Raw genomic sequence first — 26,281 nt, 5'->3', positions numbered from 1 at the left:
AACTAAAAATCTGAAAAATAAAGAAAAGTGGCAATGAATGAAAAAAAGAGTTTTTATTGCAGAGGATGAAAAGTTAACAGAGATTTAAAAAATATTGTTTAAATTATTTACGGAATTATTTTTCTACAATGTGTTTATTTATTTATTTGGCTGTGGCAGGCCTTAGTTGTGACATGTGGGAGCTGGTTCCCTGATCAGGGATGGAGCCTAGGCCTCCTGCTTTGGGAGCGGTCTTAACCACTGGGCCACCAGAGAAATCCCTACATGGGATTTTATTTTTTTTAATATTTCTTTCCGCTTCCTAAAAGGGAATTTGTGATACTCAGAGACTTTGGAAGTCATGTGGTATACACATATAATTTACTTTTATAAGACATTATAGAATGTTTAAAAAAATTTAGACAATAAAAATATTTAGTCACATGTAATTTTTATATATTCTTTGTTTAATTGTTTTATAATAGATTGTAAGAGACAGGAATCTTATGGTACATTTAGAAAGGTCATTGTACAGTAGTTATAAGTGTGAAATATTTAAAATTCAAATAAGTTGGTTGACATTCAGATAAAGTTAGCATGATACATCCTCTGGAACTTCATGTGAATTCTCCTTTCTTACTCCACTTCTCAACAATTCTGATAATTGACCCTTCCTTTCACTGTAGCTTTTTATCTATAAAAGTTTTTGAATATTGCATAATTCTTTTTAAATGCCTGAAACTTACAACAAATACATGGCTGGCTAAAAACTGCTAATGGAGAGATTAGCAGGTTTTAGAGTTGGAAACAGATGTGCTTAATAGATAAAGTTTTTTAAAAATGTATTTGAAAGTGTGGTGTGCTTTAGAGGGAAATCATTCTTAAATCACTGACATTTAGAGAAGAGTAAATACGAGAATTTAATTGTAAAATCTAATAGGTGTTTAAAATGCAACTTATACAATGAGCAGCAGTAGAGATGGCTATATTCAAAATGCTGTTCCCATGCTTTATTTAATACTCAGTCAGCTCTCCCTCTGTGAGTCTGTGAATATTGATTTGAAATTAGATTATGAATTCCAAGAGTGTTGTAATGACCATTTTTATGGAACTCATAGAGAATCAAATATTCAGATAAGTATTATCAATTACAAATAAGTATGATACTTTGCTTTAACAATAAGTGACTGATTCTTTACATAATTGAAATTTGTTTTTTTTTTTATCATATGTAGAGAAAACTGCTAGTATTTTAAAATTGGCCTTAAGCTAAAATATGAAATTGTAACTTTTTAATCTTTCTTTGAAAATTTTGTTCTTTTACCTGATGTCTTTTTAGGGACTTTATTTAGAAATCTTCTATCTTCTTGTGATAATAGCAACGTTCCTAGTAGTTTATCGTTTACAGTGTTCTTTTATAAATATTTGTTTAAATACTTGTAGGGTTAGTCGCTCAGTCGTGTCCGACTCTTTGTGATCTCATGGACTGTAGCCCTCCAGGCTCCTCTGTCCACGGAATTTTCCAGGCAAGTATACTGGAATGGGTTGCCATTTCCTTCTCCAGGGAGTCTTCCCGACTCAGGGATAGAACTCCAGTCTCTCCTGCCTGCTGCGCTGGCGGGCAGATTCTTGAACACTGCAACATCTGGGGAGAGGAGGTGAAATTCTAGCCTAGTTTGTTTATTACCCAAGAGGCTACTGCCCTACATTGCTGAAGATTTTAGATTTTCCAGGGCACTGAAGTGAACCTTCACATCTATCGTCCCATGCATCATGAAAATCTGTTCCACTTGTTCTTTGCAAAACGTAAATTAGCTAATCAGGAGAAAGAGTGAGACTGATAAAATACCATATTAGAATTCTCTAAATGTATAAGAACAATGAAGCCTATGGGACACCACTTTGCTCATACAAGTGCCTTCAAGACCTTTTAAACAAATGTAGTTAAGAATAATGTAAGCACTAAATTACGTAAGTCAGAATTAATTGAACTACTAGTGGATAATTTATAGACATTGTCAAGGTAACCCTCAGAACACTGAGATGACTGACTTAACTCTGAGGCTATTATAAGTATTATGAAAGAAAATTAGGCTACTCAGAACCTACTTTACTTGTACTAATAGAAACATAAAATAGTAAAGAAAAATGATAGGTTTAAATCAGATGTTTTAGCATCTGGTTAAGTTAACCAATACTATTTTAAAATTTTAAATATACTGCAAAGAAGTCAGCTGATATTTAATTAATCGACACAAATGAATACTTTGAGAATAATGATTAAACTAGGTTGAAAAGATAAAAGATAAGGTCTCTAAGGGAGTTACACAGTGGCCATGGCCCCACATAGGGGGGAATAGTCTGTCTGTGAACATATTTATTCTCTATTCCAGCTGACAGGACACTTTCCAGAGATGCATGCCTCATAAATCCAAAAATTCTGGTTTTATCTTTTCCCAGAAGAAATCCCTATACAGAGATACTCAGTTAAGACCATTCTGGAGATAAGGAGCCTGCTTTTAGTAAATAGCATGAGCTTTTTTTTTTTTTTTTTTTTTACCTGCAAGGCAGTTTTCATGTTGAAAAGGAGATTGGATCAAGGCATTCTGCTCATGTCAGCTCTGCTAGGTATATAGTGACACCAAAGGTATTGATTGTATACACTTGTGTGAAAGAAGCAGCTATAAAACAGGAACGCGAAGTACACCATTTAAAAAATTGTGATATAAAAAAATCTGAAAAATTTGTGTCCATTATTTTCATCTACATTATCATTTCATAACTCTATAAACATCTCTCTTTTTTTTAAAATACACACTTTAAAGACAAGGACTGGAGTTAGGAATTCATGATATTTGGGGGTAGAAGGTGGCATGTTTTTTGGTGGGGGGAGTTCCAAGTATTTCTAATGATTTTGTTTAGCTTTATGGAGGTATAATTGATATGCAAAAAACTGCACACAATGTATACATTTTGGTGAGTTTGGACACACATTCATGTTACCGTCATGACAACATGGCACTAAACTTGTCCATCACCCCCAGCATTTTTCTTGTGTTCTTATGTGTGTGTGCTTGCTTTGTTGTAAGAACACTTCACATGAGATCTATCCTTTTAACATGTTGCGTTGGCCTAAAGGTTTGTTCAGATTTAAACCTGAACATTTTAAAGGGCGCAATACCATATTGTTGGGCTTCCCAGGTGACTGAGTGGTAAAGAATCCACCTGCCAAGTGGGAGATCTGGGTTCAATCCCTGGGTCACAAAGATCCCCTGGAGAAGGAAATGGCAACCCACTCCAGTATTCTTGCCTGGGAAATCCCATGGACAGAGAAGCCTGGCGGGCCACAGTCCAAAGTAGTTGGGCATGACTTAGCAACTAAACAACAACAACCGCAATACTGTATTGTTAACTACATGTACTATGTTGTACTGCAGATCTCTCAAACTTATTCATCTTGCTCAACAGAAACTTTCTGTTCAGTTCAACACAGTTCCTCATTTTGCCCTGCCCAGCTCTTAGGCCCTGGTAACCATTCTATTCTATATTTCTGTAAATCAGGCTGTTTTAGATATACCTCATATGAGCACCATGCCGTAGTTGTCTTTCTGTTATTGACTTGTTTCACTTAGCATAATTTCCTCTAGGTTCATCTTGTTGCAAATGGCAGAATTTCCTTACCTTTAAGGCAGAATGAGATTCCACTGTATGTGTATACCTCATTGTCTTTATTCATTCACTGTCCATGGACATTTGGCTTGTTTTTTTGTCTTGGCTGTTGTGAATCATGGTGCGGTAAACATGAGGATGGCCTTCCCTGGTGGCTCAGCAGTAGAGAATCCGCCTGCAATCCAGGAGCTGTGGGTTCGATCCCTGGGTCAGGTAGATACCCTGGAGGAAGGCAGGGCGACCCACTCCAGTGTTCTTGGACAGAGGAACCTGGTGGGCTACAGTCCCTAGGGCCGCAAATAGTCAGACACTGTTGAAGCGGCAGTACGCACGCATGCATCCACATGTGTGCATGCAGATATCTCTCAGAGACCCTGATTTCAATTATCTTGGTTATATACCCAGAAGTGGGATTGCTGGATCACATGGTACTTGTATTTTTAATTTTTGAAGGAACTCCTGAACTGTTCTTCATAGTGGAAATTTCCCATATACCTCCTGTCCCTACCCATACAAGCCTTTCCAATGGTCAATATCATGCAACAGAATGATACACGTTTTACCAAGGATGAAAGTACATTGACACATAATCACCCAGAGTCTACCATTTACCCAGTGTGAATGTACCTTAGGATACATTCTATGGGTTGTGACAAATGTGTCCAGATATATATCCACCATAATGCTATCAAATGTAGTGTTTTTACCGTCTTAAAAACCCTCTGCTCCGTGCACTCATCCTCCCTTGCCCCACCCTTCCAACACCTGGTAACCACTGATATTTTATTGTCTCCAGAGATTTGCCTTTTCAGAATGTCTTAAGAGTTGGAATCACACAGTATGGAACCTTTTTAGATTGACTTCTTTCATTTAATGATATACTTTCCTCCATGCCTTCTCATGGATTAATAGCTTCTTTCTTTTTAGTGCTAAATAATATTCCATGGAAATGATGTACCAAAGTTTATCAATCACCTGCTGAGGGATATCTTGGTTGCTTCCAAGTTTTAGCAATTATGGATAAGGCTGGTATGAACTTCGGTGTCCACAGTTTTATGTGGTTTTCAATCCCTTTTCCCTGATAGCTTAGCTGGTAAAGAATCCACCTGCAATGCAGGAGACCCCAGTTTGATTCCTGGATTGGGACTATCCCCTGGAGAAGGGAACAGCTTACCCACTTCAGTATTCTGGCCTGGAGAATTCCATGGACTGTACTGATAAATCTGTCTGTGGTGCAGGAGACCCATGTTTGATCCTTGCATTGGGAAAATCCCCAGGAGTAGGAATGGCAACCCACTCCATTATTCTTGCCTGGAAAATCCCATGGACAGAGGAGCCTGGTAGGCTACAGTCCATGCGGCCACAAGAGTTGGATATGACTTAGCAACTAAACCACCACCTCCACAATCCCTTTTCATTTTTCAAAAATTTGTTTTTAATTGGAGAATAATTACAGTGTTGTGTTGATTTCTGCCGTACAACACACGTGAATCAGCCATAAGTATACATATATCCTCTCTCTCTGGATCATCCCTCCCACCCCACTCCCCTCATCTCACCCCTCAAGATCATTACAGAGTGTGGGGCTGAGCTTCCTGTGTCGTACAACAATTTCCCACTAGCCAAGATTGCTTCAGTCATGTCCAACTCTCTGCAACCCCGTGGACTGTAGCCTTCCAGGCTCCTCTGTCCATGGGGATTGTCCAGGCAAGAATACTGGAATGGGTTGCCATGCCCTCCTCCATGGTATCTTCCCAACCAAGAACTGAATCTGAGTCTGTTACATCTATTGCATTGGCATGCATGTTCTTTACCACTAGTGCCACCTGGGAAGCTATCTATTTTACACGTGATAATGTATATATTTCAATGGTATTCTCTCAGTTGGTACCCCCTCTCCTTCCCCTGCTGTGTCCCCTAATTATAACCCCCTGCTGAAATGGGTTCCTGTCTTAGATTATTTTCTAGGTCACTGATCACCTTCTAGACAGCAGCATCTGAATGAGCATCCTCAGGGTTGTGTCCAGGATAGCAGCTCCAAGTCTGGCAAGTTATGTGGGAGGAACTGAGTGTAGCTGCTCAGATGAGAAAGGGCTCTGGACGTGGTGGAGACTCAGAGCATCATGCACTCCTCTTCTGGGCTCTGGTGCATCCTAATTAGTACCAGTAGTTTTAAAGAGAGTGGAGAAATCATAAAGACAGAAGGCTCCTTTAGCTGGTATTTTTACAGAGATCATATGGGAGAACTGAAAAGGCACAGATGACACACTAGAACAAAGAGTATTCTTTGAAATGCACTTTAGAACGTGTAATTGTCACTTGAGGCAATTTTCTTTTGTAATATAGTTCTGAGGTTACGATCAAAGCCAGTGGAATATATAATTCTACATTCACGTTAACATCATCTAGTATACACAAAAGGAGGTGCTGATGAAATCTCATGAGGGTTCTCACATGAATAATCTGGATATTATAAAAAGAATAGTAAATAATCTTTTTCTTCAGTTGTACCAAGTTAGCAAAATGCGTTAGATTCAACTGAAAATACTTTTTAAAAATATATATGTCCAGGTATCTCTTGAAGGGCTTTGATTTAATTGGTTAGAGCTGATTATATATCTGTGTTTTTAGAAGCTCATTATCCTGGTGTGCACCTTAAATTGGTATCTGCTGCTCTAAAACATGACCTGGAGAGGAGGGTGGGAAGCGTGAAAATCCCAAAACCTGTTGTGATCATTTTACATTAAAGCTCAATTTGGCTTGGCCACCACCACGTGCCCATCTGTCTGGTCAAATGGTGTTCTGAGTGTGTCCATGAGGGTGTTTCGAGATGAAAGTAGCATTTGAATGAGTAGACTCAGTAAAGCACATGGCCCTTCCTGATGTGAATGGTCCTCATCTCATAAGTTTAGGGCCTAAATGAACAAAAAGTCCGACCTACATGCAAGTAAGAGGGAATTCCTTTGGTCTTTGTCTTTGACCTAGAATACCAGTTCTTCTCTGCTGCTAAGTCGCTTCAGTCGTGTCCGACTCTGTGTGACCCCATAGACGGCAGCCCACCAGGCTCCGCCGTCCCTGGGATTCTCCAGGCAGGAATACTGGAGTGGGTGCCATTTCCTTCTCCAATGCATGAAAGGGAAAAGTGAAAGTGAAGTCGCTCAGTCGTGTCCGACTCCTAGCGACCCCATGGACTATAGCCTATCAGGCTCCTCCGTCCATGGGATTTTCCAGGCAAGAGTACTGGAGTGGGGTGCCACTGCCCTCTCCGAGTTCTTCTCTAGTTTTGGACTAAAATGGAAACCAGTTTTCATGCAGGATCTCGAGCCTGTTGGACTCTGATTGGAGCTCCACCATGACCCTTCCTGGTTCTCAGGTCTTTTAACTTGGACTGGAGCTTTTACCACTGGGTCTCCTTGGTCTCCAGCTTGCTGACTGTACATATTGAGAATTGTCAGCCTCCAAAATCAAGTGAGCCAATTCCATATGATAAACATTTTTATGGAAAATAAAAATAAATGAAATTCTATGTATGTATCAGTTCAGTTCATTTGCTCAGTAATGTCCGACTCTTTGAGACCCCTGAAGGCTGTAGCACGTCTGTCTTCCCTGTCCTTCACTATCTCCCAGAGTTTGCTCAAACTCATGTTCATTGAGTCATTGATGCCATCCAACCATCTCATCATCTGTTGCTTATTTCTCCTCCTGCCCTCAATCCTTCCCAGCATCAGAGTCTGTCCCAATGAGTTGGATCTTTGCATCAGGTGGCCAAAGGATGGGAGCTTCAGCTTCAGCATCAGTTCTTCCAAAGAATGTTCAGGGTTGATTTCCTTTAGGATTGACTGGTTTGACCTCCTTGCTGTTCAAGGGACTCTCAAGAGTCTTCTCCAGCACCACAGTTTGAAAGCATCAATTCTTCAGTGCTCAGCCTTCTTTATGGTCCAACTCTCATATCTGTACATGACTACCAGAAAAATCATAGCTTTGACTATATGGACATATATATATATATATATATATAGGCTTCCCAGGGTAGCTTGTAAAGAATCTGCTTGCAGTGCAGGAGACCCTGGTTCGATCCATGGGTTGGGCAGTTCCCCTGGAGAAGGGATAGGCTACCCACTCCAGTATTCTTGCACTTCCCTGGTGGCTCAGATGGCAAAGAATCCGCCTGCAATGCAAGAGACCTGGGTTCAATCCCTGGGTCACAAAGATCCCCTGGAGAAGGAAACAGCAACCCACTCCAGTATTCTTGCCTGGAGAATCCCCATAGACAGAAGAGCCTGGCAGGCTATAGTCCATGGGGTTGAAAAGAGTCGGACACGACTGAGTGACTAAACGTGTGCGTGCGCACACACACACACACACAAATCTTGGTCTGTTTCTCTAAAGAACCTTAATACATCAACTTTACCAAAAAAGCTCTAACCTGACCGTATCTTCTCTCTGCAAGTCCTAGTTCCTTTCTGCTCAGTGTTTTTTTTTTTTTCTCTTTTCCAGTTGTATTAATATAACTGGCATTGAAAGAGCTACATGTACTCCTAGTTAGTCACATCAATAATAAGAAGAAATAAATATTTTATATAGTTTATGACATCTTACTTCTGGCCTATTTTCCATTGTTCTGACGTTTTTTTCACTATATAGATGGGTTTCGCTGATTCTAGATAATGCATTGTTTATACAAAAGCCACAAAGTCCCAAAGAAGAAAACTGATTTTGTCAGCTCTTTCATCATGAGAAAGACTTATACAGATCAGGTTCAAATCTCCAATGATTTTGAAATGCCATATGTTAGGGGGAATGAAGAACATATTAACAAGTTTCAAGTCACCAAATTAGTGAAAAATCATGTAAAATGGAATGTTTCCAAGAGTAGCGTAATTACGTTACAAACAGCATCACTTGCAAAAGTTCAAGTGCCATATTAATATTGACAGAGTTTCAGTATGAAATCTTTGAATTGATTTTGAATCACATTCACAATGATAAATTATCTACAAAGAGAAGTGGATGAGGAGGCTTCTTGATTCTTCCTAAAATAGGGATGCCAAGGAGACAAATAAAGAGGTGAAAACTTGTATTGTGTTTCAGATTGTTTGATTAAGAATGCTTCTAACATATGCTCTTTGTGACTTAGACGATTTAATTGCTGTAATTCTTTTGATTAAATTAATCTTTCCTTTTTACATATTTTAATAGGTTTATTTATATATAATTCAGGCTTACCAGGTGGCTCAGTGGTGAAGAATCCAGCTGCCAATGCAGGAGATGTGGGTTCAATACCTGGGTTGGGAAGATCCTCTGGAGAAGGAAATGGCATCACACTCCAGTATTCTTGTCTGGTGAATCCCATGGACAGAGGAGCCTGGCAGGTTGAAGCCCACTGGGAGTCATATGTGACTTAACAACTAAGCAACAACAACAACAGATATAATTCACATACCATGCAATTCATTATAAAGAGCATAATACAATGGTTTTTAATATATTCACAGACTTGTGCAACTGTCACCATAATCATCATCAGTTTAGAAAGAAACCCTAGATCCTTTAACGTGCATGCATGCTCAGTGTTGTCTGACCCTTTGTGACCCCATGGACTATTGCCCATAAGGCTCCTCTGCCCATGGGATTCTCCAGGCAAGAATACTGGAGTAGGTTGCCATTTCCTCCTCCAGGGGATCTTCCCAACCCAGGGATCGAATCCACATCTCCCGTGTTGGCAGCCGGATTCTTTACCATCTATGCCACCAAGGAAGCAGATCTTTCAGCAGTCACTTCTTAGTTCCCTAAAATCCCCACAGCTTTAGGTAATCACTGATCTAATGTAGTATTGTAGATTTACCCATGCTGGACATCTCATAGAAATGCAACCTTAAATGGCTTCTTTCAACTTATGTAGATTTTTAAATTGAGTTTCTATAATCTGCCTTCCTACCAATTATTCCTATGACAACTCAATAAAGAACATAAACATGCTGATTTTTTTAATGGAAACCTCATTTAGAAAAAAAATTAGGAGGCATAATTTTCTGTTTCCCATGCATGCTTAGTTGCTCAGTTGTGTCCAACTCTTTTTTTTTTTTTTTTTCGTGTCCAACTCTTTATGATCCCATGGACCATAATCTGCCAGGCTCCTCTGGCCATGGGATTCTCCAGGCAAGAATACTGAAGTGGGTTGCCATTTCCTACTCCATCTGTTTCCCATAAGAAAATATAGTAACATTTAGCTGTTTTATGCATGTCTGAAGCAAGAGATTAACATTTTAAAATTATATTATTTTTCTAAATGAAAGCTTTGATTTTGACAGATGTTTGGGTGCATATACTTAGTTGCTCAATCGTGTCCAACTCTTTGGGACCCCATGGACTGTAGCCTGCCAGGTTCCTCTGTCCATGGGGGTTCTCCAGGCAAGAATACTGGAGTGGGTTGCCATGCCCTCTTCCAGGGGATCTTCCTGACTCAGGGATTGAACCCAGATCTCCCGCATTGCAGGTGGATTATTTACCGTCTGAGCCACTAGGGAAGCCCAAGATTACTGGAGTGGGTAGCCTATCCCTTCTCCAGGGAATCTTCTCCATCCAGGAATTAAACTGGGGTCTCCTGAATTGCAGGCGAATTCTTTACTAGCTGAGCTGCCAGGGTCAGATACATAGGTCATCAAGCTGTATAGGTCATCAAGAGACTGAGACTAAACAGGAAAACAAAGAAAAACATTTCAATTTCTAAAACTTTGCAGAAAAATAATATATTCTTTCATTATTACCAAAGTTGGTACTAATTTCTTACTTGGTGAAGTTAAATCACAGTTTAACCCTAATAAAATTTATTCAAACATGAGTATTTGATTTTTCCTAGTCTTACACTATGGTAATTATGTGCAGCTTCAGGCAATATTTAATTAAGAATTAAACAATGCTAATCCTTAAAAATCCTGTTTTCTACAATTAAAAATCTAAAACATGCTTTTGCCTCCCTAAAAACTTTAATGTTTTGTAGTTTCACATTCTATATACAAAAGCAGAAAATACTATAAAGAACCCCAGTGAACCCCATACACTATATATAATAATTATTGTCTCATGGTCAGACTTTTTTTACCTTTATGATCTTCATCCCCATTCCTAATTGTATTATTCCATCTGGAAGCATTTTCATTTATATCTCAAAAAATAAGGCCTCTTTTTTTGTTAAACACAGCAATATCATTTTCAAACCTAAGAATTTAACATTACTTGCTGCTAAGTCACTTCAGTCGTGTCCGACTCTGTGCGACCCCATAGCCGGCAGCCCACCAGGCTCTGCCGTCCCTAGGATTCTCCAGGCAAGAATACTGGAGTGGGTTGCCATTTCCTTCTCCAGTGCATGAAAGGGAAAAGTGAAAGTGAAGTCGCTCAGTCATGTCCGACTCTCAGCGACCCCATGGACTGCAGCCCACCAGGCTCCTCCATCCATGGGATTTTCCAGGCAAGAGTACTGGAGTGGGGTGCCATTGCCTTCTCCGTAACATTACTTAGGTAATATCAAATACTCAGTGTTCAAATGTCCAGTTCTTAAATAAACATCAATTTTATTTTCACAGATGACTCGTTTGAATAAAAACTCAAATGAAGCTCAGACATTTTAATTGGATATATCTTTGTAAGTGTGTTCTAATATGTAGGTTTTTCTTTATATTTCTTTCTCCTTTTTTCCTTCTTATAATTTACTTAAAAATCCAAGTCATTTATCTTGTAAAATTTTGTTTTGGATTTTAGAGATTGTATCCTGTGGCACTATTTAATATGTTTCTCTGTCCTCTGTATTTCTCATAAAATGTTGGTTGGATCAATAAGTTGAATGTAAGTAATTGTTCCAGAGTGTTCTCTCAGGCAGCGTGTTCTTCCTGTAAGAAGCACATGGTTTTTGGATGTCCCCGTAGCACTAGCAAACTGATGTGTGATCAACTTTCTCAGGGTTCATATTTAAAAAAGAACAAATAAAACTGATGATAATTCTTACTTCGTTTCTATCAGTAAGTAATTTCATCCATGAATACACAAACTAATTGGAAAAATGTGTCCATCTCATTAAAAGATGCATTGCCAGTAAATGATTCAGTTCAGTTCAGTCGCTCAGTCGTGTCCGACTCTTTGCGACCCCATGAATTGCAGCACGCCAGGCCTTTCTGTCCATCACCAACTCCCGGAGTCTACCCAAACCCATGTCCATCGAGTCAGTGATGCCATCCAACCATCTCATCCTCTGTCGTCCCCTTCTCCTCCCGCCCCCAATTCTACTCAGCATTACCGTCTTTTCCAATGAGTCAACCCTTCGCATGAGGTGGCCAAAGTATTGGAGTTTCAGCTTCAACATCAGACCTTCCAATGAACACCCAAGATTGATCTCTTTTCTGATGGATTGATTTGATCTCCTTGCAGTCCAAGGGACTCTCAAGAGTCTTCTCCAACACCACAGTTCAAAAGCATCAATGCTTCGGCGCTCAGCTTTCTTCACTGTCCAACTCTCACATCCATACATGACCACTGGAAAAACCATAGCCTTGACTAGACGGACTTTTGTTGGCAAAGTAATGTCTCTGCTTTTAAATATGCTATCTAGGTTGGCCATAACCTTCCTTCCAAGGAGTAAGCGTCTTTTAATTTCATGGCTGCAGTCACCATCAGCAGTGATTCTGGAGCCCCCAAAAATAAAGTCTGACACTGTTTCCACTGTTTCCCCATCTATTTCCCATGAAGTGATGGGACCAGATGCCATGATCTTAGTTTTCTGAACGTTGAGCTTTAGGCCAACTTTTTCACTCTCCTCTTTCAACTTCATCAAGAGGCTCTTTAGTTCTTCTTTGCTTTCTGCCATAAGGGTGGTGTCATCTGCATATCTGAGGTTATTGATATTTCTCCCGGCAATCTTGATTCCAGCTTGTATTTCTTCCAGCCCAGCGTTTCTCATGATTTACTCTGCATATAAGTTAAATAAGCAGGGTGACAATATACAGCCTTGATGTACTCCTTTTCCTATTTGGAACAAGTCTGTTGTTCCATGTCCAGTTCTAACTGTTGCTTCCTGACCTGCATACAGGTTTCTCAAGAGACAGGTCAGATGGTCTGGTATTCCCATCTCTTTCAGAATTTTCCACAGTTTATTGTGATCCACACAGTCAAAGGCTTTGGCATAGTCAATAAAGTAGAAATAGATGTTTTTCTGGAACTCTCTTGCTTTTTCGATGATCCAGCGGATATTGGCAATTTGATCTCTGGTTCCTCTGCCTTTTCTAAAACCAGCTTGAACATCTGGAAGTTCACGGTTCACGTATTGCTGAAGCCTGGCTTGGAGAATTTTGAGCATTACTTTACTAGCATGTGAGATGAGTGCAATTGTGCGGTAGTTTGAGCATTCTTTGGCATTGCCTTTCTTTGTGATTGGAACAAAAACTGACCTTTTCCAGTCCTGTGGCCACTGCTGAGTAAATGATTAATTTATATTTAACAATTATGTATCACAATATGTGCTTTCTGATCTGAGTTTTATGAAACCATGTACCTGAAATAATCTTTAGAATAATTCAATCCAAAATACACTTTTTAACATTTGGAACCTTATGATTGTAATATATGCATACATATTTTATGTACATATTTCTATTGCATCTTATAGAGTAAAAACCTTTTCAAGTATAAACATATGTTACAGTATGATGACATGAAAGAGATGGAATAGAAATATAAATTTAAGAAATAAAATTAACGATATAATTTTTTTTAACAGATGAGAGTGAATATAACATTTCTGTGGTTTTTAGATGTCATTATGTGAAGCATGATACAACCATTTTACTTAAAATGTCAATAGTTAAAATTTGCCAGAAATTTTATTTTTTGAATCTAAATAAATATAATATTTTAAGACACACTTTATAAAGGTAAAGGATACCTTAGCATGAGAGCAAAAGAGTTTAAATACCACTAAAATCAGTGTTTTATTTTGACTTGAAAGGTACAGTAAACTTTGTGTTAATGGTAGTTACACATTCTTCAGTCTGTTTACTACCATTCTTTCCGGTTGAGGGAGGGCATTAGGTAAAGTTTACTTGAAAGAATATTTGACTAAGTTTTGAATCTATAAGTGATGAAATTTTGGAGGTTTCTCTGTATGCTTATGGTTAGTTCAAGTTATTTGAATGAGCTGAACCTTGTTGCTAGCTGTCCCTGGGTCCATGGAATTTGGAGAGCCGCCTTCTAGTTTTTTTTCAGTCTTCATTCAATTTGTCACAATATTCCTTCTGTTTTTGTTTTGCTTTTTTTTTTTTTGGCTTTGAGGCATGTAGGATCTTACCTGCCTGTCCAGAGATGGAACCCACACCCTCTACGTTGGAAGGTGAAGTCATTACCTCTGGACCACCAGGGAGGTGCCCGCATGACCTTCTACTGGGGGCAGTCTCCATCCTACATCCCTCACTTTTCATGAGAATCTGGTATCCTCACCTGCCTAACTGTCAAACACTTACCCATATATTCTGAACTAGTTGATACTCAATATTTATCCCCAAAGCCAAATTATAAATGTATGTATCAACATGAAGGCAATGGGAAGAGCCACTGAAATGTGTTGACCAAGATCAATCTGATTATAATAAAAAATGACTCAAAGTTAGGTGTAAAGAAGAGAATGGGAGGCATGGGTGATGAAAAAACGGTTCTGAGTCTGTCACGTAATCCAGAAAGAAATAATCAGATGCCCTAAGCTTGGTGGGGGGATGTGCATAGATGTGGAAAGTTGAGAAATACACAAGTGAAAGAAATCATGTTTGGTGATTAACTGAACATTGAATGCATTTTCCTTCTCCTGTATTATCCCATTAAATGAGAAAATATTTTAATTTATGTTACACAATATTTTTGTTTTCTAGACATCGTCCCCAGAAAGATTTTCCACTCTATGCTAATCTAAATGTATTAGAGTAAATATTTACATGTAATGTTGCTGATTTTCCAGAAGCAAATTATGGCAGATATTTCTGAAGTCAGAGATATGATAAGTTGCCTGGTTTAACCTTTCACAAATACTGCAGTATGAAAGAGGAACTTTAAAGAGGAATTTTGGAATTATATTATGATGCAATTTCAAAAAAAAGCTATTGCAGCAAGAGACTACACTTAAATGAATTTTACATAAAAGGACATAAACTTGGAAAATGTTTTCTGATGCTGACTCATTCACTTCATCAGACACCTCCTATTTCTGTCATATCCAATTTAACTAATGTGATATATCATTTGTGGATGACATTCATAATTCTGCTGAATTAATAACCTTTAGCATCTGCCTGTCCATGACTTTTAACTTTTCAGTTGCTAAATAGAGATTTTTAGTTACAGCTCCATTAATCTAAAGGTTTCCAGGTGGTGCCAGTGGTAAAGGATCCACCTGCCAATGGAGGAGACACAAGAGATGTGGGTTCGATCCCTGTGTCTGGAAAGTTCTCTGGAGTAGGAGATAGCAACCCACTCCAGTATTCTAGCCTGGAGAATTCCATGAACGAGCCTGGTGGGCTATAGTCCACGGAGCTGCAGAGAGTCGGACAAGACTGAAAGACTAAGCACACACCATTACTTTAAACCTTAAGTTGAAGAGCTAAGGGGCAAAATTAAGGTGGTCTTGAATTCAAAATATTTTTAAATGATCAAAATAACTCGTTTTTTTAAACATGTGTAACAAAGATATTTATAATGTAGCAAGGAGTGGTTGGGGAACTTAAATACCGTGACTCTAGAAACTTTTAGAGTAGGAAGGTATCTAGTGTTCAGTTTTGTTTTCCACTCTTTTTGTTTTCATTATTTGAAACAAGCCTGGGAAGAATTCAGTGACTTGCCTCCAGCAAGAACCTGTTAAGGAAAATAACTCATTGTTTTAATAGGAGGGAGTATAGTTGTTTCATTAATATGCTAATCATTTTTTTCTGTTATATTGTTTTAATTGCTTTAGCTCTATAATGTTTTACTTGTTGTTTTTATTTTCTCTTTTGTTCTTGCTTGTCGGAAGTCTGTAGGAACCATGAGGTCAGAGTGGCTGGTTTAGAATCAGGGGTTGCAATAGGAGACCAGAACTGAGTGTTATAGAACCAAGAGGCTAATAAAGATTTTGATTTATATTCTGAATGGATTGGGAAGCCTGAGGAAAGATTTGAATACAGGAATTACATAATTTGACTTACTTTATAAAAGGCTTTATTTGACTGCTGTTTTGAGAAAGGAAATACAGATCCACAAGAAGAAGCGGAGAGGGTGGCAGCTTGTTAAAATAACCGAGATCACGGTGATTGACCAGGGCAGTAGTGGTGAAGTCAGAAAGTGAATGGATTTATTAAATTATGTGAAGGCTAAGTTCAGTTGATTTGTTTTTAGTCTGAATGTGGCACATCAAAGAAAAAATATTAAGCATAAATGAAATATTTTGGGCTTGATCAAAGGGAAGGATGGAAGTGATATTTGCTGAGATGGCAAAGACTAGCAGAGGAACAGGGCTTCCCTGGTGGCTCAGCTGGTAAAGAATCCACCTGCAGTGCAGGAGACCCTGGCTCGATTCCTGGGTTGGGAAGATCCCCTGGAGAAGGAATAGGCTACCCACTCCAGTATTCTTGCCCTTCCCTGGAGGCTTGGATGGTAAAGAATCCGCTTGTGATGCAGGAGATCTGGGTTCGATCCCTGGGTTGGGAAGATCCCCTGGAGGAGGGCATGGCAACCTCTCTAGTGTTCTTGCCTGGAGAATCCCATGGACAGAAGAGCCTGGAGGGCTACAGTCCGTGAGATCGGAAAGAGTTGGACATGACTGAGCAACTAAGCACAGCACAGCAGAGGAACACTTGAAGGAGACACACTTGGTCTTTTCAAAGTGCTAAGCTTTCCAATCCTATGGAAGTGATAAGTAGAAAGTTGGGTGTGTGGATCAGGAGTTCAGGGAAACACCTTCAGGATGGAACTAGACATTTGGAGGTTGTTCTGATTGATGTGCAATACCATGAGTGTGCATGAGCTGTCCAAAGGACCGAATGCATCAAGGGAATGGGTTCACTCCAATATTTAACTCTTTCTTCTAACTCTTCTAGTAAATTTTATCTGAAGGAAGGATGACTAAACATATGCTAAAAATGTTGTTTTATTGTTCTTTAAAATTTGAAATTGCTTTGTCCTTAATTTATGAATGTAATATGTATTTATACATGGAATGTGAAGTCAAGTGGGCCTTAGAAAGCATCACTACGAACAAAGCTAGTGGAGGTGATGGAATTCCAATTGAGCTATTTCAGATCCTGAAAGATGATGCTGTGAAAGTGCTGCACTCAATATGCCAGCAAATCTGGAAAACTCAGCAGTGGCCACAGGACTGGAAAAGGTCAGTTTTCATTCCAATCCCAAAGAAAGGCAATGCCAAAGAATGTTCAAACTACCACACAATTGCACTCATCTCACACGCTAGCAAAGTAATGCTCAATTCTCCAAGCCAGGCTTCAGCAATACGTGAACTGTGAACTTCCAGATGTTCAAGCTGGATTTAGAAAAGGCAGAGGAACCAGAGATCAAATTGCCAATATCCGCTGGATCATTGAAAAAGCAAGAGAGTTCCAGAAAAACATCTATTTCTGCTTTATTGACTATGCCAAAGCCTTTGACTGTGTGAATCACAATAAACTGTGGAAAATTCTGAAAGAGATGGGAATACCAGATCATCTGACCTGTCTCTTGAGAAACCTGTATGCAGGTCAGGAAGCAACAGTTAGAACTGGACATGGAACAACAGACTTGTTCCAAATAGGAAAAGGAGTACATCAAGGCTGTATATTGTCACCCTGCTTATTTAACTTACATGCAGAGTACAACATGAGAAACGCTGGGCTGGAAGAAACACAAGCTGGGATCAAGATTGCCAGGAGAAATATCAATAATCTCAGATATGCAGATGACACCACCCTTATGGCAGAAAGCGAAGAAGAACTAAAAAGCCTCTTGATGAAGGTGAAAGAGGAGAGTGGAAAATGTTGGCTTAAAGCTCAACATTAAGAAAACTAAGATCATGGCATCTGGTCCCATCACTTCATGGGAAATAGATGGGGAAACAGTGGAAACAGTGTCAGACTTTATTTTTTGGGGCTCCAAAATCGCTACAGATGGTGATTGCAGCCATGAAATTAAAAGACGCTTACTCCTTGGAAGGAAAGTTATGACCAACCTAGATAGCATATTTAAAAGCAGAGACATTACTTTGCCAACAAAGGTCCATCTAGTCAAGGCTATGGTTTTTCTAGTAGTCATGTATGGATATGAGAGTTGGACGGTGAAGAAAGCTGAGTGCCAAAGAATTGATGCTTTTGAACTGTGGTGTTGGAGAAGACTCTTGAGAGTCCTTTGGACTGCAAGGAGATCCAACCAGTCCATCCTAAAGGAGATCAGTCCTGGGTGTTCATTGGAAGGACTGATGTTGAAGCTGAAACTCCAATACTTTGGCCACCTCATGCGAGGAGTTGACTCATTGGAAAAGACCCTAATGCTGGGAAGGATTGGGGGCAGGAGGAGAAGGGGACGACAGAGGATGAGATGGTTGGATGGCATCACCGACTCGATGGACATGGGTTTAGGTAAGCTCCAGGAGTTGGTGATGGACAGGGAGGCCTGGCGTGCTGCGATTCATGGGGTCGCGAAGAGTCAGATACGACTGAATGACTGAACTGAACTGAACTGAAACCTAGACAGCATATTAAATATGTAAACCTAGACAGCATATTAAAAAGCAGAGACATTACTTTGTCAACAAAAAGTCTATATAGTCAAAGCTATGATTTTTCTAGTAGTCATATATGAGTATAAGAATTGGACCGTAAAGAAGGCTGGGCACTGAAAAATTGATGCTTTCTAATTGTGCTGCTGGAGAGGACTCTTTAGTGTCCTTTGAACTGCAAGGAGATAAAAACCAGTCAGTCCTAAAGGAAATCAACCCTGGAAGGACTGATGCTGAAGCTGAAGCTCCAATGCTTTGACCACCTGATGCGAAGAGCTGACTCCTTGGAAAAGCATTCTTTCCTGATGCTGGGAAAGACTGAGGACAAGGGGAGAAGGGGGCGGCAGGGGATGAGATGGTTAGATGGCGTGACTGACTCAATGGACATGAATCTGAGCAAACTCCAGGAGATATTGAAGGACAGAAGAGCCTGGCATGCTTCAGTCCATGGGGTTACAAAGAGTTGGACATGACTTAGGGACTGAACAACAACAATTATGTTTTCACTGTTTCCTCAAGATAGTGATTAAATTTTTAATAAAACATTCTCTTTCATGTCTTACATTGTATCATTTTTCCTGTTTTGTTTTTTCCATCAGACATTCTATTTCTTAGTCCTGGTCACATTTTTTTCATACTCTTGAGGTTCTACGTATGTCCAAAGATCCTCGATTTTCCACTCAGAGAGATGAATGAAAATGGAATTATTTTAGGTAATTGATGTGGATTCTCTCTACTGCCGTGTATGAAAATGTATTTTCCTACCTTTTCTCTCCTTTGAGAGGTTTATTGAAAGTTCTGTTGACAATGGGAGGGCTCGTGATTGATTTAGTTCCCTGGGAAGTAATGGCTAAGATTTCAGAAGTGAAGTGAGGGGCAGTCAGTTATCAGCATGAGTTAAATTCTACTCTGGTGAACACAGTCCCAAACCTGTTGCTTGCAATTTGTTATTTTTTTATTAGAAAAGTGACTTTTATTTTATTTTGGCCAGAGATTAACGCCACGCTATTTAACCAACATGAAAGTGGAGGGAAACATGTGGAGACAGCCTCTTAGTGGCCTTTGTTGCGTGATGTCCTGTTTCACTCATGCCTTGCATGGTGTATTTTCCACATTACCAGCTCTGAACGTGAAGCCTCTATGTAGTTGGCAAATCAGCCTCTCCTTTCACTGTAGTCCATTTCTAGTATGTTGGGGTGATGGTGTCTTCTGTTACGCTCCTTCTGTTATCTATTTCTATAAGCTTATTGCCTTTCAGAAAATTATTAAGACATTTAGTTTTATAATTATAGATGAAGCCTTGGTTTATGATTAATAACTCAGGTAATGAATTTGGCAGGAATGTTCTCAAATTTTCTTCCTCCAGTTATTAGCTTTGTGAATTTGAGAATGTTACTTAAGCCTAGTAAAAATATGGTTTATTTTTTTTTAAGGGGTAATAATCAGACCTAACCCAAAGGATTACTGTCAACATTAAGTAAGGAACTATATTTCAAGCCTGGTTCCTTGAGATTAGTATATGCTTAATATTACTATTTGGAGTAGGAAATGGCAACCCACTCCAGTATCCTTGCCTGGAGAATTCCATGGACAGAGGAGCCTGGTGAGCTGCAGTCCATGGGGTCACAAGGAGTTGGATATGACTGAACGACTAAGCATGCAATATTACTATTAACAATAATAACATGAGTAACACTATTTTAAAATTTTACATAAGTGATATAATGATAGCTTTTATATTCTGATTTATTGTCTGATTGTACACCAATTATGTAATTTTAATTCTGGAAACATTTACCTACATATTATGGGGAAAACATGTTAATAAAACAAAAAGCACATGTGTGTATATCCACATATTAAATGTATACCAAATGTCATGATTCTGCTGAAAACGTCCAATTATAAGAACAGCTACGGGAAAAATCATTGTTTGCATTTCTAGGATTTTTCTCATTCTTATGTTTCTTTTTATAGACTGTTTTTTTCCAGTAGTTGTAGGTTTACAGTGAGATTGAATGGAAGGTGGTGTTGCCTGATAGCTCAGTTGGTAAAGAATCTGCCTGCAATGCAGGAGACCCCAGTTCGATTCCTGGGTCAGGAAGATTCCCTGGAGAAGGAATAGGCTACTTACTCCAGCATTCTTGGGCTCCCCTTGTGGCTCAGCTGGTAAAGAATCCACCTGCAATGGGGAGACCTGGTTTCGATCCCTGGGTTGGGAAGATGCCCTGTAGAAGGGAAAGGCTACGCATTCCAGTATTCTGGCCTGGAGAATTCCGTGGACTGTATAGACAATGGTCCATAGGGTTGCAAAGAGTCGGACACACTGAGTGACTTTCACTTACACTTACATATAATTCCCACCCCACTTTCGTATGTGGCTTCCCCCATTATCAAAATCCTTCACCCCATTTATTCATTTATTGACACAGAGTCACCCAAATTACTTTAAGGTTCACTCAGTGTTATACCAGAGAAGGCAATGGCACCCCACTCCAGTACTCTTGCCTGGAAAATCCCATGGACAGAAGAGCCTGGTAGGCTGCAGTCCATGGGGTCGCAAAGAGTTGGACATGACTGAGCGACTTCACTTTCACTTTTCACTTTCATGCATTGGAGAAGGAAATGGCAACCCACTCCGGTGTTCTTGCCTGGAGAATCCCAGGGATGGGAGAGCCCGGTGGGCTGCCGTCTATGGGGTCGCACAGAGTTGGACACGACTGAAGCGACTTAGCAGCAGCAGCAGCAGTGTTATACATTCTATTGGTTTAGACAAATATATAGCAACATGTTACACATGTGTAACTTCATGGGCTTCTCTCGTGGATCAGATGTTAAAGAATCTGCCTGCAATGCAGGACACCCAGGTTCGATCTCTGGGTCAGGAAGATCCCCTGGAGAAGGGAATGGCAACCCACTCTAGTATTCTTGCCTGGAGAATCCCATGGACAGAGGAGCCTGGTGGGCTACAGTCCATGGGATTTCAAAGAGTTGGACACAACTGAGTGACTTTCACTATTGTAACAACGTGTATCCATCATTAGAGTATTATACAGAATAATTTCTCTGCCCTAAAAATCCTCTATGCTCCACTGATTCATCCCTTCCTCCCCCAGTCCCTGGAAACCACTGATCTTTTTACTGTCTCCATAGTTTTGGCTTTTCTAGAATGTCATAAAGTCAGAATCATACAGTATGAAGCCTTTTCAGATAGACTTCTTTCACTTCAGTTCAGTTCAGTCGCTCAGTCGTGTCCGACTCTTTGTGACCCCATGAATCGCAGTAATATGCATTAAATTTCCTCCATGTCTCTTCATTTGTCTGACAGCTCATTTCTTTTTAGTATTGGACAATATTCCATTGTCTGCATGTGCCAGAGTTTGTTTATATTATTTTCCTGCCGTAGTTTTCTATGGCAATTAATTGGCATGTTCTATAGGTGTTCTACATATGTCTTACAAACTTGAGTGTCATATAGATGTATTGTTTTCAGTGCCAAAATTTATCTCTGCTACGACCTATGCACTATTTATATTTCATAGAAAATGTACATAAGTAGGTTTACAAAGAGTACTATGGTACCAATATTCAAGACTGAAAGATCAGAATTAGTTGGATTAGTTTAGAATCCAGTTGGTCAATTATTAAGAATTTGTGGAGTTAACGAAGATTTGTCTAATTTTCAATTGGTGGATTTAGATTAATGAAGATTTGCTGATTTGCTTTTCTAACAACACAGGATTTTTCAGCTGCAAGTGTAAAAAAATACAGGGTTCAACTGCAAAAACTATAACAGCAACAACAAAACCTATCAGACTCCACATAGCAAAAAAAGAAACTGAAAGCAAAATGAAGGACTAATATGAATTATCCTGGAACCAGCCTTTGTAGATTGGGATTATGACTTTTTCTTTTTGCAGTTGGACATTCTTCATGGTCAACATAAAAATGAAATGGAAGAAATATCAGGACTCATAAGGGAAGAATCAAAATCTCAAAACAGCAATGACAGAGTGATCTGTGAGTTAAGAGCAGAGGTAAGATTTTGGATAAAGGCTAGTGTACTAAAACATATCTGAAGGTTATTAAATGATATGCTGTCCTAAGAAGTATAACTGGGGAGTCTTTGGTTATTTTATGAAAAAGAATGCTGCTGAAAATAAAAAAATAATACGTCAGTTTGCATGTAATTTACTTATTTATTTGGCCACAGTGCAAGGCATGCGGAATCTTAAGTTCAGTGTCCAGGGATCGAACCCACGCCCTCTGCAGTGGAATCACAGAGTCTTAACCACTGGACCACTAGGGAAGTCCAGTATTTAAAATGTGATTTAAAATGCTGTGGAATTATATTGGCCCAACACTATGTCTGAATTATCTGAATGTTACAAAGACATTATTTGACTGAAAAAACCACCCTATAGCTGATACATTTTACTGTAAATAAACACTTATTAAAATTTTGATTAGCTGCCTGGGATCTGATATGTTAAGGTATTGTCTGGAACAATGACATACAAGATTTGTTGAATGTAGTTCCTGGTTGAATTTCACATGGCCTTTGGCAACTAGCTGTACGCAGAACAATGTCATTTTGGTTATAGTTAATCCATTTCTTAGATATACCAAGTAAAATAGTGGAAATATCTATATTCCACTCCCACACCACCAACAACAAATTAATTTTCAGATGATACACTCTGTTTTATTTGCCTTGTTGATAAAGAAGGAATCATCCTTAGGAGGGGAGAATAAATTGTTTGTACTTTATAGAACATTGTGTTAGTGCATTAAAAGTGGGAAATCATAAATTATTTATTTTGTAACAGGTAATTCTGGAAGATGTCTTAGATACAAATGTGTAGGAACAATTCAGGAAATGGAATTAAACAAGTGAAAAATAGACTGGGAGGAAAGTAATTTGTATTAGAAGATTTCTCCCTTATAAAATTCTGTCAAGACTAAATTCATACCATGGTATGTTTTATATCAGATGAACATAGCACAATGGAAAATGCATAGATTTTGGAGCAAAAATGGCTCCATCACTTACTGATTACTTTATCCTGGTCCACTGCTTAAGCCTCTGAGTCTCAGTTTACAGATTGTAATAAAGGAAATAAGAGGGAATACTGGTTACCATGCAGGATTTTTCAGAAGATTACACTGCAGGGGAAAAAATGTTGGAGGCAGCGTGGTTTACTGTGGGGAATGAGCTGAGATAATTAGCTCTGCCTGAGATTAGTTTTTCCCTTGTCACCTCTTCTGAGTCATATAAGGGGTGTTGGGTGAGGCAGGGCATATGGAGACACCCTGATGAGAAAGACTGAACTGTTGAAAACATCTCTTCCTAACAATTACGTCAAAGGGAAAAAAAACGATGGCTCTTTTAACTTTTGTTTCCTAAGAGGAACCAAACCATCAGGGTAAATGCCACTTCTCCTTGGCCCTGAGATCTGAGAAGCATCTTTGATGAAGCACTGAACAGCACGTATAATACAGGCTTATTTAGGAGTCAGAGACAAATGCATGGAAGTCACATATGGGTATTATTACTCTCCTCAAAAGCTGGCAATTTTGTCTTAGACCCTCATTTTCAGGATATTTTGGGAACCATAGCAATACAGGATCTCTGATGCGCAACTTTTTTAGTTTGGTGTAATAGACAGTTCTGAGACTCATTTGAGGAAGCCATTTCACCTCTATAGAGCTCAATTATATATCTTAAATTCGTATACAGTTTGCCCACCTAAAGACACTTGCCCACAAGACATTCAAGCACTATGAGACATAATTTTGCTATTTTGAAATTCTTAGTGAAGCTCTTAATGCTGAAAGCTAATGTAGACATGAATTGGCTATGTCTTTGGCTGTGTGCACTTGAATGCTATATTCAGTTGAATTAAACTGAAGAAAGAAGACTTTGTTCAAAAGAAATATTGGGACAAATTCTTAGAGAAACAGTGAGCCCCTGTGTATGTGTTGTGTAGGTGGAGATATGTGTTCATTTGAATTTTAAACCAGGATAGAAGCTATGATCTTTCCTTTGAAAAGAAGACATAACCATTGCATTGTTTCACTTTTTACTCTGGTTTTATTTAGGTCTTAAGGTCATATCATGACTTTTTATGTTTGCGTAAAAGTCATTGGGTGATTATACTGAAATGTAATATAATCTATTTTTTAAAAAATCTGCTTACTTTTATTATTAGATATATAAATCTGCTTGCAATGTGGGAGACCTGAGTTTAGTCTCTGGGTTGGGAAGATCCCCTGGAGAAGGGAACAGCTACCTGTTCCAATATTCTTGCCTGGATAATTCTGGGGACAGAGGAGCCTGGCAGGCTATGGTCCATGGGGACTCAAAGAGTGAGACACGACTGAGAGACTAACACTTTCACTTTCATATGTAATCAACACTGCAGTAAACATGCATGGGCAGATACATCTTTAGACATTTAAAAAATGGCTTAGGTTAAATTCCTAGAAATAGTAGACTTTTTCAAAAGAATGTTTATTTTTTTTTTCAGTATTTTATACACACTGCCAAACTGTCCATTAGAAAATTATATCAATTTATATTCGTACTCACCTGCAATGTATAAGCAGGCTCACTGTATAGCCAACAATATCTATTATTGTTCTTTAATACTTCCCTGGTTGATAGGCCAAAAAGATCATTTTAATTTGTATGTTATTGAACTAAATATACACTTCTAGTTGTTTGCTCATTTTTGTTGGTATAATGTTTATTATAATAGCTACCATTTGCTGAGAACTTACTGCATACATCAATATGTATTGCTGGGTTGTTGAAATATAAAATCTCATTTCATATTTTAACACTTTTAGGTTCTGTGTATTCTTAGCTACTTTTAACGGAAAGCATCTTAGAGAACTTAACCTTGCTCAAGGTTACAAAGACAACTTCAAACGTTATTGAGATCGTCTTTTACCTCTGTTCTCCTCTAGTTCCAATTTCTCAGGAGCGCACACTCAGGCCAGATTGTTCAGTAGGTTAGGAGCTTAGTTAGCAAAGGTTACTAGCTCTGAGTTAAATCCTAAAGCCAAGCGTTAGCAGCAGCCAGTATCTGACATTGCTGCTTTGGTCTCTCTTCTTCCTGTGGATTTACTAAAGCAATGACTCTGGAAATGTGATTGATTTTAATTGTTGGAATTAAAAATTAGTATTTTCATATCAAATATCATGATTTTCTAACCATTGATGATTCTTACATATCATGGACACCTTTTTTGAAACTGTTGCTAACACCCACCAATCTGATAACAATATTGTTTTCACCTGTTGTTTAGTCACTAAGTCGTGTCTGACTCTTTGTGACCCCATTAACTGCAGCACACCAGGCTTCTCTCTCCACCACTCTCTCCCTGAGTTTGCTCAGACTCATGTCCACTGAGTCAGAGATGGCTGTTGTTCAGTCATTCAGTCGTGTCCGACTCTTTGAGGAGTGTGTTTTTCTTGTTCAATCTGCCCAGCCTCTTTCAGAAGTGGTTTGATGATGATCTTGGAGATCTGATTGGTCAAAGAAATTAAAAATGCAGCCCTGATTTAAAAAAAGGCTCCACAGTATTTAAATAATTGACTCTTCTGGTCAGTGTTGTAATGAGGTGTATACTCTAAGCCTGGAGTCATTTGATAAATACGTTCTTTATAATTATTGTAATATAGTTAATATATTGTTAGCTGCAGTCCATGGGGTCACAAAGAGTCGGACACGACTGAGACACTAACACCACCATGCATATATGCATGTATTTCATCTTTTCTCCACATTTAAGATCAACACCCCTTAAACTAGAAAGCAGAGTTTATTTCGAATGGACATGGACTGGCATTCCGAG

At 38.9% G+C, this 26,281-nt stretch overlaps 1 protein-coding gene across 10 annotated transcripts in view; it reads left to right on the top strand.

The window, feature by feature from the left end:
- The window catches only part of CCDC102B (coiled-coil domain containing 102B), a 324,997-nt gene that overhangs the window by 102,383 nt on the left and 196,333 nt on the right, over positions 1–26,281 (top strand). For all 10 annotated transcript variants that reach the window (XM_081562701.1, XM_081562700.1, XM_081562698.1 and 7 more), the window contains one exon: positions 22,339–22,455. In XM_081562701.1, the coding sequence (XP_081418827.1) occupies positions 22,339–22,455 (117 nt within the window). The remainder of the gene's footprint in view (positions 1–22,338; positions 22,456–26,281) is intronic.

This window comes from Giraffa tippelskirchi, chromosome 14, assembly GCF_054371585.1.
Source record: "Giraffa tippelskirchi isolate mGirTip1 chromosome 14, T2T-mGirTip1v1.2.pri, whole genome shotgun sequence".
Taxonomy (NCBI): Eukaryota; Metazoa; Chordata; class Mammalia; order Artiodactyla; family Giraffidae; genus Giraffa; species Giraffa tippelskirchi.
The sequence above is the reverse complement of the archived record's forward strand: the minus strand, read 5'-3'. Positions and strand labels throughout refer to the sequence as shown.